At 37.3% G+C, this 21354-nt stretch overlaps 1 protein-coding gene across 1 annotated transcript; it reads left to right on the top strand.

Moving 5' to 3' along the window:
- The first annotated feature begins 984 nt into the window (after positions 1–984).
- On the top strand, positions 985–11363 carry LOC131792688 (eukaryotic translation initiation factor 3 subunit E). The gene is made up of 13 exons (XM_059110099.2): positions 985–1085; positions 1266–1325; positions 1988–2045; positions 2553–2670; positions 3205–3247; positions 3609–3713; positions 4463–4591; positions 5364–5488; positions 5863–6082; positions 8722–8831; positions 9490–9592; positions 10226–10366; positions 10710–11363. Exons 1-13 carry the CDS (start codon positions 996–998, stop codon positions 10752–10754), a joined length of 1347 nt encoding a protein of 448 aa, XP_058966082.1. The 5' UTR covers positions 985–995; the 3' UTR covers positions 10755–11363.
- The last annotated feature ends 9991 nt before the right edge of the window (positions 11364–21354 follow it).

Here is a 21354-nt window from a genome sequence, read left to right as displayed (position 1 = left end):
AGCGCAATAAAAGTTCCAAGTTTTATTTTTGACATTTCATACACCCATCCCATCATAGATATTGCTATCTTAAACCCTTAATGCATAAAAAAAAACCTCCTTAGGACAATTAGAAAATAAAAACAATTGAGCAAGACTATTGATGGAACCGTCGCACACAGACAGCTTTCTGTATGGAAAAATGACAATTTCTACACGTAGTGGCTCGATCTTGTAAATGATACATTTTTATTGAAACTGGATTTCCTTAGAATAAAGACATTAGGAATAAATTAGGTAGGTTACAAGAAAAAAAATGGTTATCAATAGAAAAAAGGCTGATTTACACAAATTTTATTACATCTAAAAACATGAAGCAACCTCAGCCGTGTGATCATTTTTTATTATACAGTCCCTGGTCTGCGAGAGAAACCTTTAATGTTCTATTTTTGATACAATCACAGGCGCATGAAGATTAACGATTGGCGAATCATAACTACTTAAATGTCTTAAAACGAGATCTCTCACTGCATGTGTTAGTTACGTTATTGAACACGTTCCGTGGAGAATGAAAGAGATCACCAGAAATATGATACCGAATCTAATCATGGGTTTCCCCGAATTCATATCTGAGAAATTAGCTCTTCAATTCCTCTCCATTCCCTCTCTTTCCCTGCCAGCCGTTTCTTGCGCGATTTATAGGTCGTAATTGTTTCATTGCACGCCTTGTCGAGGATATAAGCCACACGGAGCCATAAGCAACGAATACTGTCTGCACTTAAATCTGCATGGGTAAGTACCTTCTGCTAGCCATGTAATTGACATTGAAGAAATGTAAAATTGTTTCCGTGTTATCATAGCCTGATGTAAACACTTGGGAGGTTGGGAGAATCGAATTATTTTATAAAACTTATTAGTCAAGATCACTATTTCCTCTTAGTCCTCTTGTCCAACTTTTCCTTCGATTCATTTTAACGTGAAGGACTGGGAACTAGTCTTACAACCACGTTTTCAAAATGGCGGAACACGATCTCACTGCCCGAATGGGCTCTTTTTTAGATCGACATCTCGTTTTTCCCTTGTTAGAATTTCTCTCTGTCAAAGAGGTAAGTTTTAATTTATATCGTATTTTCATCGATTCGTTAACTTTTATGGTGAAGTTATTAGGAAATAGCTGTATATTTTTCAAAGTAAAAACTCGACGTATATGTATAAAACAAGTCTATTTCCTAGACGATTTTAAGCTAACAATCTGCTCATCTCATAACTTTTGTCTCGGATCTTAGATTTACGATGAAAAGGAATTACTCAAAGGGAAGTTAGATCTTCTTAGCAACACAAACATGGTAAGAAAATCCGAATAAAAAAACACTGAAATAATTAAATTATTTGACTAGAAGCTCTCCCTATTGAAGACATGCATACAATGTATGTCCCAAAACATTTGTATCTCTTGAAATCATTTTGATTTTTCAAACTTACTGATCCTACTGAAAGGCATGATAGTTCCAAAATATATGGTACGGACGCTTAAATAACATATGAGTACTTAGGAGGCTTACTGTAATGAAAAGAATAATTACATCTAAACATCTGTGTTCTTTAACAAACCGGGCTTCTGTTCCATCCAAAAGTGTTTCAAATAATTTTGAAGCCGATTCGTTTTTCATAAAGATGACTTAAGATATTTTGGGTGTATTTGGTTCAAAACCATCCTAAGTTTTATAGAAAACAGTCTGGTAAAGAATCGTGTTATACTGTTCAGAAATTGTGAAGTAGGTGCATTCTATTATGCCTGAAGTAGTCATAGCACTGTAACTTCCCTGTCATTCTCAAGAGAATTTTACAAGACTGAAGGGGAAAAATAAAGATCATACTAGCCTTAAATGGTTTTAAACTACAACATACCGAAACTCATTGTCTTTCTGAAAAATGTTTCCAGCCATTTAAATTGTAAGTACATATATATATGTCCATATTTAATGATATTCATTATCTTGATTGTCAGGTTGATTTTGCCATGGATGTGTTCAAAAATCTCTACCCAGACCAAGACGTTCCAGAAGGTTTGTTGATATTGTTTGATAGCATGTGACTGTTAACAATGGCGTTTAAAATAATCCTTATTTAATATGAAATGTATGTTGTTGAACTCTGTAATCTTTGCATACATGTGTATATTTTCTGTACTAAAAAAATTACTGTCATGCTGTGGGTGATTTTCAAAACATTTTTAGCTCGAAGCATAAGGTTTAGCTTTATGGGGAACTGGTTAATTGGTTTTTGATTGAAATTTTAGGATTAGAGTGTATTAAATAGTTTGAATTAGTTTTATGATGGAGTTTGGATTTGCATGCTCTTGTGGAATAGATTGATAGATGATTGCAACACACTTGTAAAAAGGGACAAAAAGAAAAAGAATTTATGCTTTTAAATTGAAATTCTAGAAATTCATTCACCAGCTAACAATCTCTTTGAGTTTTCAGGCTCTTAAAATTCATTTGTGCATCTTGAATAACACACATTTCCAAAAAAAGTATCTAATATGTTTATTGTTGTACTTTTCACCTTAGAGCTTGTTCAAAAGAGAACAGAAGTTGTCACACAACTGAAATATCTTCAGGCTCAGACAGAACCTATTGTGAAATGTTTTGAGGATCCAGAGTTTAACAATCAGATGCAAACAACAAGGTAAAATGAAATGAGACTTATATAAATGTTGTTTTCTTTTAAAATGTTGAAATCTTGTCTGTTAAATTTCAAGGTTAGCCTTGGTGTAATGCTCATACAGAATAGTGGCTGAATGAGTGATATAAACTATTGAATTTCATTATCAATTTGACTGTTTACAGGAATTTTCTGTCAACGTTGATAAACCAAAAGTTGGAAATTTTCAAATAGTATTGGTAGTACTAGTTTACTTTAAGCTGGTTTGCAAGAATAGGAAAATAAGCTCATTGGCCATAAAACATTGGTTGAAAAAAAAAAATTTATAATCATATGTATACTTCACTTCAAAGGGTCTAAGTCGTCATGTATTGGTGAGGTAGTGTTAGTTTGATAATATATCAAATAATGAAATTAGCAGAACACTCTTCAAATTTGATCAGAAAATCTGCATTGGCCACCACAATTTTAATTTATTCTTGCATTCCATGAGTAGTCCTTATAATTTTATGAGCAACTTTTAATTTGTTGATTTATTTATTCATTCAACTTTGACAGAGATGGGCGACAGCTATTTGAATACCTGGAAAAGAACCACGGGGTTTGTATATTTTTGAATGATTAATATATAGTTAAAAGAATTACTCTCATGAGACTGACTAAACTCCAGAGCATAGTCTATGCCTCTTTCTTCCCAGAGTTCTATATGACATACATTCTATACAATGACTTTGATTAAGTCAGTTATCTTTGTGCTTTGTACAAATTCTGTTGCATCGGTACAATGCTTTAAAAAACTTATTAAGGTGAAAACTTCAGGTTTTCTAGATGCAAGTTGCATTGTTCTAAGAGGTTAGGGCTACTTTCCGACACAAGTCAGATTTTTTTCCTTTTACCCCAGATACAAGACTAGAATGAGCTGTTCCATAACTTACAAAAGCTTTTGTTTTATTCGTTTTCAGATTGAGCCAGAAATGTTGGACACATTGTACAAATATGCAAAATTTCAATACGAGTGTGGAAACTACTCTGGTGCAGCAGAATACTTGTACTTTTATCGTGTGCTGGTGAGTAATCTCAGAATTTATCGTGGAAACCTTATTAGATATTTCCCTGACAGAGCAAAACACCTGAGATCAAATTTAACAAGGCAATACAGTAGCTCTAACAAGCTGATTTTGAGGTTTGGGCTCCAATTTGCAGGTGCAGTTTTTCCTCGAAAATGTGCCTATGCACTTCGTGATTGGTTATGAATTAAGGGGGGAATGATAAAGATCCTTACCATACAGTTTGGAGCATGAAACTAAGGCTAAAAGGATTTTACTATCTTTATGGATTGATTATGTCTCTGCTGTGTGTTTGATGGGTTTGTCTGAAGAACAAAAGCAAAAGAAGGAAATTGGAAATATTCATTAATCATTAATACATTTAAAGATACTATTCAAACTAAGGAGAAAATATATTTAAACTTTGTCTGCCCTTGGAAATTAAGAACAATTTGTGTTAGTTAAGGAGAGATTTTTATTGATAACAAAAACAGCTTTATATCCAAGGTAATTAAGTATTATCAACTGAGTTAATAACATTAATTGGCCACCGCAAAGAGTTTCAAAGCTGATGTTTCGAGTGTAAACCCCATTATCAACCCAGTTGATAATACTAAATTACCTTGTTATTATCTCCTACTGACACAGCACCACAGCTTCTTTAGAAACTTACCCCCTTTAGCTCATTGTATTTAGTTTGGCCTGGTAAATTGACCAATCACAGCACTTGTGGTCATGGAGGGATAAAATACTATTTATTTTCATCACAGGTTCCAGGCAATGATGATAGAAATACTCTGAATGCTCTTTGGGGTAAACTAGGTTCTGAAATCCTCATGCAGAACTGGGAAACTGCATTAGAGGATTTGAACAGGTTAAAAGATGTCATTGAGAGCAATGTGAGTATTTCAGTTCTCTAAATTGGCTGATAAAGAGCTCTTAAGTTGAGTCATAAGATCACTGAAATAAGTGGTATAACATAACATTATGGTTCATATTCCTCTGCATCAAGATCAATGTGCTTCAATTCTCTTACTCTTGAGATCTCTGGCTCTCAATCTCTCACATCCTTTTAGAAAATTAGCTTAAAATATCTATTATCAATAACCACTTAATATTCTGCTTTGGAGTACGGACTATTATATAGCTGTCAACATGTTATTTTTGTATATCTGTCATCTATATTAATTTTTTTTTATTGTGCTACTTCTGATGGAACCTAAGCTTACAAGCCTTAATGGTAATATTATATATTATGACAAATGGCTTACACCTGATTCATTTGTTTATTTTGCTCTTTTGTTAAATTTACTGTCTACTGAAAAGCTGCAGCAAGCTAAGAGAATTTCAAAATGTCAAGCAAACTATTTCTGTTCCTGTGTCCCTTTAAATTTTGTTCCAAAATTTGCATTTAATAACATTTTTTACAAGACATGTTATGACATTCTCATGTCATCTTCAATTGCAAATGTCTGGGTTACAATTTGAATTTCACTTTCTAAAAGTGTTGTGGAATTAAAATATAATACAGATTTGTGAAATGACATTGTTTAAAATTATATTGAAATCTCCTATCACAAAATCAATAGTTAATCTTGAAAGCTCTTTGTCTTCAATATAATTTCATACAGTCTATCTTACAAGGTGACATGTCTTGCATTGCTTCTTCAGAATCAGGCAGGAACACTCCAACTGCTGCAAGAAAGAACATGGTTGATTCACTGGAGCTTGTTTGTGTTCTTTAACCATCCTAAAGGAAGAGATCTAATCATTGATTTGTTTCTCTACCAACCTCAGTAAGTATGAGAGACATCAGATCTTTGCTGTGATCTCAAACGAAACTGTTTCAAGCTAGCAAAGTTGTTGTATTCCTTCTCAGAAAAGCCCTCAGCTCTCTTATCATAGTGAAGTTAGCCTTTTCAGTCACTAAACCAATCAAATTTAACCTTGAGAGTATGTGTTGTAGAGAATATAGGTTGTCACAAAGACAGAAACATTTTTGAAGTGTTGTCTATGGAACAATATGGAGAATGTGCTTATTACAGTGTACACAATAATAACTATAAATTTTAGGATGAAAAGGCTTAAATCTTGGACATGCTGTTCTTAGTAATTTGATGTTTTCCAAGAAATTCCTCAAATTTTTCTCCTATTTATTTTTTGTATTTAGATACCTCAATGCAATCCAAACCACATGCCCCCACATTTTAAGATACCTCACAACTGCTGTCATCACTAACAAGCGCAGACGAACAGTACTCAAAGACCTGGTGAAAGTCATTCAACAAGAGTCTTACACATACAAGGATCCAATTACTGAGTTTTTGGAATGTCTCTATGTCAATTTTGACTTTGATGGGGCTCAGCAGAAGCTAAGAGAATGTGAAACAGTGAGTGTTCCTATTGTTACTGTTGTAAAAGATCTGTCTTTTTGTATGCCTTTTGTGGTGTAGAAGAGGGTAGTTCATTACCTTTGGTATGGAAATAGAAAGCATATCTTGGAAATGATTTTTGTTTTCTGTCAGGGTTCCATGCTGAACTTTTTTCAAAGTGCTGTCTGGTTCCTTAAATTACAAAGATTTCATTAAGATATAGTTTTGAATGCCAGAGGAAAAAAAAGGATAGGAATGCATTTTTTTCAAAATTGCCTTACCATATACTTGTATTATGATCAGTAGCACGATCCAGGGTGGCAAAGCATGTTTACGAAAACCATATTGAGCAAAAAAATATATATTTCAAACAAAACACTTTAAAACTTATATATCCTGTTAGATATAGTTAACCTCTTTGTATTAAACCAAAAATCGTGGTAATAGAGGAAGAATTTATTTTTTTATGGATTTTAGTATTCAGAAAAGTGAGGCGAATTCTTATGTAACGCGTAACATAATCTGACAAAGCATCAAACATATTCAAAAATTTCTTACTTAAAAATTTAAAATTTCAAAATAATTTTGACTTAGAAATACACTAGAAACATAGACTTTTCAATAAAATAGTTAAAATTGGAACACTGAATTGTAATATTCGCGCTACGAAACAATTTTCTCGGCGACCGAACATGTAACGCTGTTTATACAATATTGTACTATACTTCATAGTCACCAAGATTTTGTCGCAAAAAAAGCTCAAATCAGTTTAAAAAAATACATACAATAATTCTCAGATGATTTATTTTCTGTATACAAATTTTTATTCCATTTAATTCAAAGACAGCGTAAAAAATCCAAAAAGTCTGAATCGCGAACACATAAAATGCATAGAAAATTTACCTTAAAATTATTTATCCTCATCTCCAAAAAGGTCTGTGATAGCCGCGCTTAAAATGAAATTGCTCTTCAACTAGCAGATCTGTCATTCTCAAATTCTAAACTTTCTATCGGTACCAAATGTTCACGAATCTAACTCAATTTAACATCTAAATTTATGTCTTTTTTGAATCGCGAACATATTCGATCTTGGAACAGTATTGTTTGCATTGGTGTATCAGTTTACACGCGCAAAATAGTGGCAGTTTTAGAAATCTTCGCATCTAAACTTCGCTTCTTCCTCGCTTACAACAACCTTGTACATTACATCTAGAGGGGGTATACAACAATTAATTGATATACACCCATGAACAAACGATCGTTTGAGACTGGAAATTACTAGAGAACGTGACTTCCCTAGCGTGACTTCTTCCGTCGAGAATTTACACGCTTCGCTTGCGAAATATTCAATGGAAAACAAAAAATATTCTGCTGATCAATGGAGAAAAGAAAAAGAAGAAAAAAAGCTTAAACAACAAAGGGAATACTATGAAAGAAACAAAGAAGTTCTTGCACAAAAAGCAAGAGAAAGAATGCGCTTGCTTCGAAGCAAGAAAAAAAACGCGACAGTCGCCGCAGTGAAAACACGCACATCTGCACAAAAGGCTGATGACAAAAGAGCCAACCGTGAGCGGAATGCTGCATCAGCTACCAAGAAGAAGGTTTTGAAGCAAAGAGAAAAAGAGAGGGAAGAGAAAAAGCGACAGCAAACTCGAGAAAGGGTTCGAAAACTTCGTCAGAATAGAAAAGAGTCATCATTTGCGCAACCGAAACCGGAAGTCAACATCACCACACCAGCTTTTAGTTCAAGGATGGCAAAAAAACGTGCAAAGGACAAGGTGTCCCCTGCCTTACCTCAAACCCCCGCAGATAACATCAAATATTTTCTCAAAAAGTAGTTCTTACAATAAAAGTTTATGAATAATCTATGTTTTGATGATTTTTTGGTAATTTTATGAAGTTGCTAGTTTTTCCCTAATGTTACGCATTTGTACCCCTGGATCTTGCAACTGATCTATAGCATTGATCATGATGTTTGTCTTGGAAATGAGCAGTATGACTTGCAATTTGTTTTTGGAGTTGTGTACAATGTACCGTATTTCTTCACCCATAAGCTGAGTGATCTTTTCAGTATTTGACACAAAATTTTGGGAGATTTTTTCAGGAGAAACATGGTTTGGCTTATAGCCGATGGTTTGGGTAGTTCGAAACAGTGTTAAGGTTCAATACATGTACTTGGACAACCAAGGATAAGGTGGCAAATATTTATTATAAAAATCTAGAAGTTACTATGTGTTTCCTCAACCCAGGACCACACAAGACAATACAAAGTAATTAATATTGCTTAGCTTGTTACAAACTACTAATTGCCAAATGGGTGATTTTTGCTGCAAGTGAGCCACCAAAATGTTTTCAATTTGTCATGGCAACTAAAATGGTTACAGCACAGAGTACTGTGTTCAACAGCTGTATTATAATGCTACTGTAATGGAGAAGTTTGCCTGGTGCCAGTTCTCAGGTGTTAACATTCTTTTTCATAAGTAACTGCCAACAGTGAAATACACAGCCGTGCCCAAAAGGGGCCTTAGGGCAAAACCAAACATAAGAGTATGTTTGCAGGCTAAACAGATGGTAGTGAGAGGTCAGAAGATGGCCAGTAACTGGCCATTATTAAATCCCTGCTTAAACAAGGTTTGCCTGTTCTGATTGCTCTGCAGGTACTGCTAAATGACTTCTTCCTTGTGGCCTGTTTAGATGACTTCATTGAGAATGCCAGACTGTTTATATTTGAGACATTTTGCAGAATACACCAGTGCATCAGTATAAGGTTTGGAGCAAAGAAAAACTTGATTATCTTCTTGATCTGTTATGGTTTGACCAAATTTAGTAGTGAATGGAACTGTTAAAGCAGGTTAGGTGTGAATCAAGTTTCATATAACCCTATCAGACTGATCTATGTGAACCTAATTGCAATATTGCTGTCACAGAAGAATCCAAAAAGCAAAAGTTGAAAAATGCAAAAGGCAAGGTTGGAATTAATTTGCCGATGAGTTGCAAGTTGTACTTTCAAACTTCTCAAATTAACTTTTGATTTCCAACTTTCGTGCACCACCCTAATAGGGCTAAAAAAAAGATGTGCAATAAAACCATTTGAAGTTTAATTTTTGGAATATCTTGTTTCCAGTTTTCCTATTTGGAAATGAAGAGTCACATCAGTGATGGGGGGGTTAGCATTGTCCCCAAGATAGTTAAATTTTCCTTGCAATCAGAATTTTTTTTTCCTTTTTTTCGTGATTACTATATTCCAATTAGGAGCATCTTTCTGCATCATATTAACCACTCCATGAGATGATCGTGAAGCACCCTTTGAAGCAGTGATTTTAAAGCAGCAAAATGGATTGCATTGCTGTAATATTCTTCAAGTGATTGCGCTAAAGCAATTTTTTCAAATAGTACAATTTCATGTTGCTTTCCTCTCCTAACAGCATGCTTGCTGAAAAGTTGAATATGACTCCAGAAGAAGCAGAAAGGTGGATAGTTAATCTGATCAGAAATGCAAGATTGGATGCTAAAATTGATTCCAAGTTGGTATGTCTAAGGCCTGTTAACATACATAGTACATTTGCAATGGAGTTTATGCATACTGATGTTGGGGTGTGAAGGAATGACAGGCCAGTATGCAATGTTTTCAGTTGTAATTATATTTCACAAGACAGATGTGATGACCAATTAATTGGTAGCACCGTGGACTGTAGGTTGAAAGAGTCAGAGCCTTTGGAGAAGTAGTTTGTTACCCAGACGAAGAAAATATTGCCTTAATTGCTTCATGGGAGATAAAGTCTGATAATGTGGGCTACAGAGCTTGTGTGCCAGATGAAAAATATTGGGTAAAAAGCTGTTTTAAACTGGGCTGTATAGCGTGTGGGTAGGCACTTGTTATAAGCGCTTCAGGATGCACGTTTCTCTGCTCGTGGAAAATTTGAGATGCATCAGGGAGAGGTTTCTAGGGGTCTGGCATCAATTATCAATGCTAGACCCTTTGCAGACCTCTTGCTGGTTTATGTTGAGTAAGGCCTCGTACTTTCCCACAGGCGAAGAAACACTTGCGCAGGCTGTAGGCTGTATTTGGTGTGAAATGTAACTCTTTAATGCCATCTTCATGATCTGGAGTTCCCCTCGTGGATTGGGACTCCAATTTAACAAGCTTCTTCTCTATTTCAGGGTCATGTGGTTATGGGTACCCAGGCTCCCTCTGTTTACCAGCAAGTAATAGAGAAAACTAAAGGCATTATGTCCCGCACTCAAGAACTGGCTCGTAACATTGAAAAGAAACTCAATGTAGACAAGACGGGATATGATGGGGTAAGAACCACGTACAAAAAATATTTATATTTTCTGTTTGACTGTGCGTGTATTACAAGCTTTGTTTGTTTGGGGCTTCTTTTTCATCATGGGTTGAACGCTTGTCAACATTCAAATGATTGTCCAGTTCTTTTTTTTGTTCAGTTTTCCTTACTTTTCTGTGCAACCTGACGAATTTTATGTGAACAAGGAAAGCTCCACTGCTCCCATTCTGTTTTAAATGTACTCTGTCTGCAATATAAACAGCTGCGCATCCAATTTACTCCGTCGATACAATCATTAGATAATGTCTTTGATATCACTCCTTGTCTTCTTAATCTCTTCCTTATTTTTGTCTCTTCAGGGTCCATGGGATGCATACGATCCTTCTGGATTCTTCAAGCCCTAAACAATCTAACACTTACACTTTTTAGTGCCAAGTTTACGTGTACATCACATGCAAACTGTAATCTCTTAATACAGTGTATTACAAAGCATTATTTACTGATCTCAATCAGGCACAAAAAACTTAACTTGCTCTTCTGAACTGAAAAGTATATCTTGGGAAGGGGCAGGGGAAACGGGGGGGGTTAAGGGAAAGGAAAGGGTTGGGGAGGGGAAGGAAGAGGGCAGGGAAGATAGAGGGACAGGGATGCCCAAGGGCTATTTTTGAGCAGACCCTTAAAAAAGAGCAGTCTGGGCCTAGCACTTACTTGACACAACACCCCCTCCCCATCGGGAGGTAATATCCTAAAGAACAACTGTGAAAAATGGCTGTGAGGAAGGGGATGGGAGGGGTTGCTCTCTTACTCGACAGAAAAAGATCATCCCCTTCCTTTTACAATGAGATTTTCCCTTCCCCTTTTCCAAGGTGTACATGTATCAGAAGATACCCAGTTCTAAGTAGTAACAGGTTAGCCTGCTTGAACTAAACGTAAATCTTGGTTTGCACTTTCAAGGTGCACAACGAAATAATAGCGAAAAATAGAGAAATAAACGTAAAGACTCCGCTCCAAAATGCAGTAACTTTTATTTCAAGTGCTCCGATTATAATAACGCGAAAAGATACCGACGGCCTGAAGTATGAGCCCGCGAGCAGGCCTTCTTTACCAGGGCAGCGGCACTAGCATTTCTTTTGTAAAGTATAGGACATAATATGTATTTAGGACATAATATGCGCCCATACATGACGTACCTACCTTTCTTTTTGCCCGTGAGTAAGGTTAAACCTTTAACTCCCGAGATCTGATCGTAAATTCTCCCCTCTTGCTACTAAACATTACCTGATTAATTTGTGTATTCTTATTAATTGTTTGTTGGATAAATGTATGGATATTTTAGGGAGAAGTTACATGTTAATCATTTCTGGGGGTTAAAGGGTTTAGGCCTCGAGAAAAGCGAGCCAACGAGAGATCTGCAAGGGATCTGGCACCGTTAACCCTTTAACTCCCTGATCAAATTTGTAATTCTCCTTACTGTCAACCATACAATTTTTATAATTTTAGTTCAGAGAATTTAGTATTGGATCAACTAATTATCCCTAAATTGACATTTTTCTTTATTCTCATCACTTATCTGATTGATATGGTATTGATATTTTAAGGAGAAATTCTGTCTTGGTCACTCATGGGAGTTGAAGGGTTCTGTGATGCGGTGCTTTACTCCGTTTTGTGATTGATGCAGAAAGCACGCGCCACTCTCTCAACCAATCAGATGCAAAAGTAAAACCCAAGCACGACTTGGTGTCCAGCGCTTTCCCGCGCTTTCGGCAGTTTCCTTGCTTTTACTTAGAGTTCTTGTGTATGGGGTATTTTTCTTTTTATTGGCTTTTATGATTACTTTCTTTGTGGTTTTGCCGCACTCGCTTGAAAAGCGCTCCATTGTTTATGATTTAAATACTGGAGGCATCAAATAATCCGACAAAATGCTTCTTGTTTCATCGCATAAAATATATTGACTTTGTAAACAACCCGCAAATAGTGGTCTGTGAATTTAACTGTTCCCCAAACTTCCATGAACGACTCGTAGCTTCTGTTTATTTTCATTCTCGCGCCATTCAGAATTTAGTCTTCGTTCCTCCTTCACTCATTATTAGAACGGAGACTTCTTGTCGAACTTCCCCAATGTCCGCTCAGCAAGGCAAAATTCTTGGTTTCCAGACTATCAAGGTTTTAAGCTCTGTAGACAAGTTATGAACCAAATTTTTGGCAGCGCAAGGTTGTGGCGTTGCCTGGGTTTCGACGAGTATTGTAATTTATGAAAAAGTTGCGGCGTTTATTTATTTATTTATTAATTTTTGGTATCATTCCATTAGTTTTTCATGTCTTTTTTTTTTCCATAAGCATCAGCCAGTGATTCCATCTTTATTTTTGGGTGGAAAATGCTGTCAGTTTGTGACGCGAGTGTCAGAACAGTACTCAAAGAATCGTTGCATGGTTAACATGACGCTCGCGGCTGTCAAAGTCAGTTTTTAGGAAAGGTGCCATATTTTGGACGTTGAAAGCGAGATAAACCTGTTTTCTTCTGGTAAATATTTCATGATCAGTAGGTCTTGAGAGCCGAAGATTTTTCACCTTTAACAAACTGTTTACCCTCAAGTAACGCGCATCAGTCTAAAGATCCTGAAAACTGTTTGCGAAGAAGAGTTAAACTCACTCATGTAGCGAAAAATATACAGCCATTTGCTTCCCTCCGATTAGACATGCATTCCTGCTCGAATAATAAAAGCCTTCAGCTTTCAGTCTGCTAATAAAAGTCTTATCAATTTTTTCTCTTCATAAAACCTGCTGGAATTAAGCCCTCCTCAATACAGTCAAATGTTCATCTGTAAGGATGTACTTTGTAAACTCCATCCCATCTAATCTTGCCAAAGTACGACTCTCATGATTTCATGGGTTTCCCATACATTCAGTTTAACTGAACTGCAAGCAAGTAAAAGGTAGGACGGCAAGCAATGATGTTGGTCGCAAACTTGCACGTAGAGGCCGGCGAATCTCTGCCATTATGAAGCAAACGTTGTGATGAAGGGACAACAGCACATCCATAAAAAATACATACAGACCATGAAGGCAGTTTGAAGAAGAAAAAACAATTCTTGAACCATGATGCGAACCGAGTAAAAGTGGAGAGAGATGATTGCTATCTATTTATGAAAAACTATTATAATGTCAAATCTTTCTTGTTTATGAATTAGCATCAGTTTTGTAATTTTATTGGCTCGAATGCATGAAACGAACGTGTAACTCTTTTTTAATTAGTTGTTTGGGGGCATGTGATGTTAAAGGTGATATTTCCATCAGTTTTGTGGAAAATCTTTCATGCCTCATCTGCTATACGTGATGGTAGATTCAACTTGGAGCATTTAGGCTACATCTCTCAACTTCGTCATAATATTGTGATCAGTGTTAATCTTTCGCATCCTTCGCTGTGGCGGATCCAGACCTTGAGCTAAGGAAGGGGGGGGGCGGTTTTTTGCCGCTTACCCTGCCGGCTTTTCTACCTTTTGCGATTCTTTTTATTTTACCTAAAAAGGAGGGGGGGGGGGCGGGGCGGGGTTAGATCTGCCACTGCTTCTCTATTCCTTTTCATTTCCAGTTTATTCCTGCCTCCTTAGAGTCTTTTTGCACTTTTAGTTGAAGTGAACCAAGCGTGCCCGTCTTTGGTTGAATGAAATGAATTAACCGTTATGATTTTTAAGGAAAGGAAAACAAACGGGAAATTATATTCAGTTGTTCGTTTGGTTTCGAGTCAATACTACCCTCGATCGGCCATTAAATTGTGCACCGGTAATTTCATAATCGCCGCGTTTTATTCTTTAGAAATTTTTATAATGTCCGTGTTCTCCTAGGCCATCTGCTTAAATTTTAACTTTGTGTTCAACTTATTTGAATTTTTTCACATTGAATTTCACGAAGGAAGCGAGCCAAATCTTATCAATTAAAAACCAAGCTTATTAATTTTTAATAATGTATTTTGAGAAGTTTTCTTGGCACTTACGATGATTACCATACAGCCCGACGTATATCCATCTCTGCATTTATTTTCAGTATTCAGGACTATCTTCAACGGCAAACTTTAGAGCAGACAATGATCCCGTGGTTCGTGGCTAGAAATGAAGTGATGTAAAGTTCTGGAATCTTTGATCATCTGGAATACGTGAAACTGGAGTCCATGTTAGAACAAGCCTCCCTCGCTGTCATAGTGCTCATCATTTATCTCGTGGCTGGAATGTGGAATATTCCTCGGCAAGGTTATTTTTGATCAATGTTTTGCAACTGCTTAAAACTCGAGCCATCATTCAGGAATACTGTTCAAGAAATCAGATGAGATGTCCTTACTTTAAAATACAAAGCAGCCAGTCACGCTGAAAGTTCTCAAAGCCAGCCGGTGATATAAGGTTTAATTCATTTGAATTCGCTCTGAGTTGCATTCGCACATGTCAATCAACCTGGTTCCTCAAACTCACGAATTTTTAAACGTGTAAAGTAAAGCAACTCTGTATTTCATGTTTGTGCTAAAAGAATGAAACGAAATACAAGATTGTACAACTCAATGTTACATGGTATTACGAAAAATATCCTCAATTTCAAAGACCGTTTAATAGTAGCTAAAAGTAACGGTAAAAACCACGATAAAATGAACAACGACTTGAATTTTGATGTTCTGTTTGCAATAGCTTGGCTGTTTGTTGCTCTTATGACTTTATGACTTACCGATAGACTGACTGACAGTGTGTCAAACTGACCGATTGATTAGCATGCTGAATAAAGGGGGTAAGTTTCTAAAGAAACTGTGACGCTGCGTCAGCGGGGAGTAATAACAAGATAATTTTGGTTTTGCAACCTGAGTTGAAAATGGAAATTGGCTATCGTAAAGAGTTTCAAAGCTGTTTTGAGCGTTAGTCCTTTGTCAGAGCGATTAGACGATTTTTGGGTTGTGTGTGTGTGTGCATATCAACACACTCACAAGCCATAATTCCTCCATTCGCTCTGACAAAGACTAATTTACTGACTAGCTGACTGACCGACCGATTGACTGATTGATTGATTGACCAACTGACGGACTGACTGACTGATTGATTGACCAACTGACCGACAGACTGACTGGCGTACTGACTAACTGACTGACTGGCGTACTGACTAACTGACTGAGTATTGACTTATTGACTGACAGACTTACAGACTGACTGACTGACTGATTGACTGCCTGAATGATTTGCTAAATGACTGGCTGACAGAATTACTAACCTACCTAATTACCGGTGCACAATTTAATGGCCGATCGAGGGTAGTATTGACTCGAAACCAAACGAACAACTGAATATAATTTCCCGTTTGTTTTCCTTTCCTTAAAAATCATAACGGTTAATTCATTTCATTCAACCAAAGACGGGCACGCTTGGTTTACTTCAACTAAAAGTGCAAAAAGACTCTAAGGAGGCAGGAATTGACCAACTGACCGACAGACTGACTGGCGTACTGACTAACTGACTGAGTATTGACTTATTGACTGACAGACTGACTGATTAACTGACTGATCGACTGGCTGATCGATTGACTGCCTGACTGCCTGACTGACTGACAAACAGACTGATTGATTGACTGACCGACTGGCTGACTGACAGACTGACTGGCTAATTTACTGACTGACAGACAGACAGGCGGACAGATAGACAGACAGATTGAGAGACTAAGTGACTAACTGATTTACTGAGTGACAGACTGACAGACAGACAGATAGACGGACTGACTGACTGATTGACTGACCAATTGACTGTCTGATAGACTGACTGACTGACTGACTGACTGAATGATTGATTGACTTCCTGATTGACTGCCTGACTGACTGACTGACTGACTGACAGACTGATTGATTGACTTCCTGACTGACTGCCTGACTGACTGACTGACTGACTGACTGACTGACTAACAGACTGATTGATTGACTTCCTGATTGACTGACTGACTAACAGACTGATTGATTGACTTCCTGACTGATTGACCGACCGATTGACTGCATGACTGACTGATCGACTGATTGATTGACTTCCTGATTGACTGACTGACTGACTAACAGACTGATTGATTGACTTATTGGCTGACTGATTGGCTGACTGATTGACTGACTGATTGGCTGACTGATTGGCTGACTGATTGGCTGACTGATTGGCTGACTGATTGGCTGACTGATTGACTCACTGATTGGCTGACTGATTGGCTGACTGATTGGCTGACTGATTGGCTGACTGATTGGCTGACCGATTGGCTGACTGATTGTTTGACTGATTGACTCACTGATTGGCTGACTGATTGGCTGACTGATTGGCTGACTGATTGTTTGACTGATTGGCTGACTGATTGACTCACTGATTGGCTGACTGATTGGCTGACTGATTGGCTGACTGATTGGCTGACCGATTGGCTGACTGATTGTTTGACTGATTGGCTGACTGATTGGCTGACTGATTGGCTGACTGATTGGCTGACTGATTGGCTGACTGATTGGCTGACTGATTGGCTGACTGATTGGCTGACTGATTGGCTGACTGATTGGCTGACTGATTGACTGACTGATTGGCTGACTGATTGGCTGACTGATTGGCTGACTGATTGGCTGACTGATTGGCTGACTGATTGACTCACTGATTGGCTGACTGATTGGCTGACTGATTGGCTGACTGATTGGCTGACTGATTGGCTGACCGATTGGCTGACTGATTGTTTGACTGATTGACTCACTGATTGGCTGACTGATTGGCTGACTGATTGTTTGACTGATTGGCTGACTGATTGACTCACTGATTGGCTGACCGATTGGCTGACTGATTGGCTGACTGATTGTTTGACTGATTGACTCACTGATTGGCTGACTGATTGGCTGACTGATTGTTTGACTGATTGGCTGACTGATTGACTCACTGATTGGCTGACTGATTGACTCACTGATTGGCTGACTGATTGGCTGACTGATTGGCTGACTGATTGACTCACTGATTGACTGACTGATTGGCTGACTGATTGGCTGACTGATTGACTCACTGATTGGCTGACTGATTGGCTGACTGATTGACTCACTGATTGGCTGACTGATTGTTTGACTGATTAACTCACTGATTGGCTGACTGATTGGCTGACTGATTGGCTGACTGATTGGCTGACTGATTGACTTTTTGACAGACTGACTTATTGACTACCTGAATGATTTACTAAATGACTGGCTAACTGAATTACTAGCCTACCTAGTTACCTATCAATAACTAAATGACAGACTGATTACATGACCAATAGACTGTCCGACTTATGGATGAAAATGATGAATTGATTGAGTACTCGTTAATTGATTTAACCTATAGACGGGCCACAGAGAGGTAATCCAGAAACTTTCCAATCCGAAAAACGATGAGACTCATTTATTTCTGAATTTGTTATTAGCCAGCTGACAAGATTTCCGGTATAGTACTGAAATAGCAGAGAAAATATGAAAAAAATGAACTTATTTGTCACAAGATCATGTTTGTTTTCTTTAATATGGAGAATATACTGCAGTTTCCCAGTTGTTGACCGGTATCATTCGGGGTCAGATCCTTGAAGATAAGGCTAGCAATAATGCTGCAAGGAAGCGAATTAAGGGATTTTTCATTCAGTCGATTGCAAGAGTAATCTATCATCTCAAGTCCACGATGAGCATGCTAATAATGAAACCAGAAACAGACGGCAAAGCGCCGGAACAGGCAGCGTTAATAGCAAAGTGTTCCGTAACAGGCATTCGACGCGAAGAATTAATTAGCAATTTTTACTCGCCGATCAAAGGTTACATAGCTTTTTAACTGATGCTACAAATACTAATCCTTGTATGATAAAATACATTACAAAGCGTCTTAATAAAAGCCAAAAGTTGAAAGTAGAAAATAAAATAATTCAGAAGAAAACTGATCGAGAAAAGAAAGTTGCATTCTACGTGTTTCTATAGACCGAGAGAGATATTTCCCGTAGAAAATGTGTCAGTACGAAGAACAACAAAATATTAAGATTCTTGGCTTGGTTTCTGTTCCTTTGTTGGAATTGCCCTAAATCTGACGAATTCTAACTTCGTATACTTGTTTCTGCCTTGTCTTTAATATCAAATGAACCAATAGTTTAATGAACTGCGAGTCCCCTGTTCATCTCAGAGCCGTTGAAATAAAGTATAAACGGCGATTTTCTTCCTAATGTGATAGTTTGAAGATCCAAAATTTTCTTGCACAACATAGAGCACCTTGCAACTTCTGAAGGCTGAGTCCAAATAGGTTGAAAACGAGGTGGCAAAATCGTCAGATTTTCGTCTAAAGGCAATCGTTTATATATCCATTCTCCTGCGGCTGTCCAGCTAGAAAACACTGCCCGATGAAATAAGCTTGCAAAAGTGCCAATGCTCCAATTAAACCAACTGCTACTGCAGCGAGAAAGATCGTCAATGTTCCGGTCATCACTTAACTTTGCTCTGTCCCACTCATACTAAGCGATATTGTTCTGTTTTCCAATGTTTATTTTCAAGGCTGGTTGTCATCTTCCTAGCCCTTTCATTCCGCGTCAATTCTGGTGTCAATTGTGCGTCGCACTCGACAAATCATCAATAATTGATTTCTGAAGTGGCTAAAAGCTTTCTTTACGGCTCACAAAGGACTCGACTCGATCGAGAATTTAGCGGCATAGAATTATTCAGCTTGCTGATTTTATTGTGGTGTCGATCCAACATGTATATCAACTCAGGTCGCATCGAGATAAATAAAACGAATTGACGAGCGCAGTTCTATTTCTATAACAATTTATCACTTCAAATTGCGACATGCATGTATAATGATGAGGGATTTTCGGGAATTCTAATTTTCAGGATTTTCTGAAACGATACAAAGATGTCGATGGTTTCTTGAGAGAGAAAAAAAAGGCCCTAAGACTTAGGATAGACCTTATTTTAATTTCAATTGTTGCCAAAGAGAGAGAAAAAAAATTTTGTTGATTAACAGGTGGCAAAGGGTGTGTTCAGCGTAAAACTGTCAATAACTATCTAACATTCATGCAAGTAAATCTCAAAACACTTGAAATTCCTTCAGAAATAACAAAAAATGAAAAAATGACCTTGCCAGTCGGACGGTTCTTTATCTCTAATTAATTCAATCGTTCTTACTTCCAAAAAGATAAAGAAATCTCTTTTTTGTGCAAGTAAATGTAATTCAATTTTTTAAAATTTGCAAGATGTAAATGCTGTGACAATTTTAATAAACAACATATTCGTGACATGGTGTTATCATTTTCTTCTTATTAAATGGTGTGCAGTACAAGTAAATAAGGAAAATCCAATTTTACAAACAGAATTTGGAAGCAAAAATTATGATTAATTCCGTATAATACAGCAGATAAATTACGTCTCTCCGACTTCAATTATGCAATATGTTTATTTTAAACAACCAGCACCTCTTCAAACTCTAAACATACCGTGCAATAATATTGTTACTGATAGAGGGGCTTATTTACATTAGATACTGCCCTTGGGTACGAACCAAGATTATGTAAAACACTTCAGTCCCGTTTCTAGAAAAAAACATGTTTCTTAAAGACGATTTTGGCAAATCACTCCAGTTTGGCTACAACCCATCTCTATGCTAAGTGTCTCATGCGAAAGGTTCCCTTTCTTAAAACCCAGCGAAATATACTCTATATCTAAAACACACCATAGTAAAATTTACAATTGTTCAGTTTCGAGTTCCTGAGATTCAGAGGAAGCAACAGGTTCAGTTCCTTTCAGTTTCATGCAAACACAAGCACTCGACGTTTTTCTTCTCTAATACATCTTTTGCTCCGGATAAAATTTCACCAAGTAGTATCCTCCAGGAACACGGTATGTGGTCTCGCTGTTCCCGAGAGTACGGTCAGATCCAACGCAAAATTTCTTGTATAGATAGACCTGAAGTAACGTGAAGGCCGCCAAGGTTCCTACGAAAAATATCTCGCATAAAACCATGCTGTTGTCGTCAAATTACCTCTGCTAAATTCAGCCTTGCGCCAAAGTACGAGGTACTATTTTCTCCCGCAAACTTTGTTGAAAACGTTCACTCAGTTGGAGTAATTATATAACTTTGATACTAGCCTCTGGTACTCACAAGTAGAGTTACATGTAGCTCAATCCAGGGGTGGCTTCCACTAAATTTCACTCTTAGATGCCAATTTATGCGGAAACTGAGGTTCAAGTGCCAAGAGCAATGTGTACCTTAACAATAGACCACCAGAGAAAAGTTTAAATAGGGCAAAAGATTGTAATAAATTTTCATAAATTGGATGAACGGGCATTTAAAGGAAACTCGAATGTTTTTATGACAGAATGAAGGTGTTATCATACAATGAGAAAGAAAAAGAAATTAATTCAATGAAAAAAGGATTGGAAAAGGGATGCTAGGAATAAGGTAATTGAAATAGTATAGTTTGATCGATTGAAGTTATCTCCCTACCTACCCATCCCTTCAGTTTTTTTGTTCTCCGCGCACTAATTGACAAGAATTTGCGGAGGATCATAGAGAAAAATCAAGAGAGCGGTGTGGGGTGGGGATACCCGAAGACCGCTGTGTCAAGTCTTCAAGTCAGTAAGTTAGCAACTACGAAGCTAATTATCTTACCACCTACTCGTCCCTTCATTTTTCGCTCTCTGCGGACCACTTGATAAGAATTTGTCGAATAGAGAAAAGTGAAATCAATAGGTTGGGGTGGAGGTACTAGAAGGCCACTGATTCAAGTATTCACGTCAGTAACCCCGCAACCTACCCATCCCTTCAGTTCTTTTGCTATCCGCGCCACTGAGTCAAGTATTCACTTAAGTAAGTCAGTGATGATGCAGATGCTATTATTTCCCCACCTTCCCGTCCCTTTGGTATTTTTACTATCAACAAACCATTTGACATAGATTTGAGGAGTGGAAAAAGCAAAATCAAGAGGGTGGGGGATAAGTCAAGTGTTTGCATGAGTTATTCCATAAATGCAGTC

The sequence above is a fragment of the Pocillopora verrucosa genome, chromosome 2 (genome assembly GCF_036669915.1).
Source record: "Pocillopora verrucosa isolate sample1 chromosome 2, ASM3666991v2, whole genome shotgun sequence".
Classification (NCBI taxonomy): Eukaryota; Metazoa; Cnidaria; class Anthozoa; order Scleractinia; family Pocilloporidae; genus Pocillopora; species Pocillopora verrucosa.
Note: the sequence above shows the minus strand (reverse complement) of the source record. Positions and strands in the feature narration are given on the sequence as shown.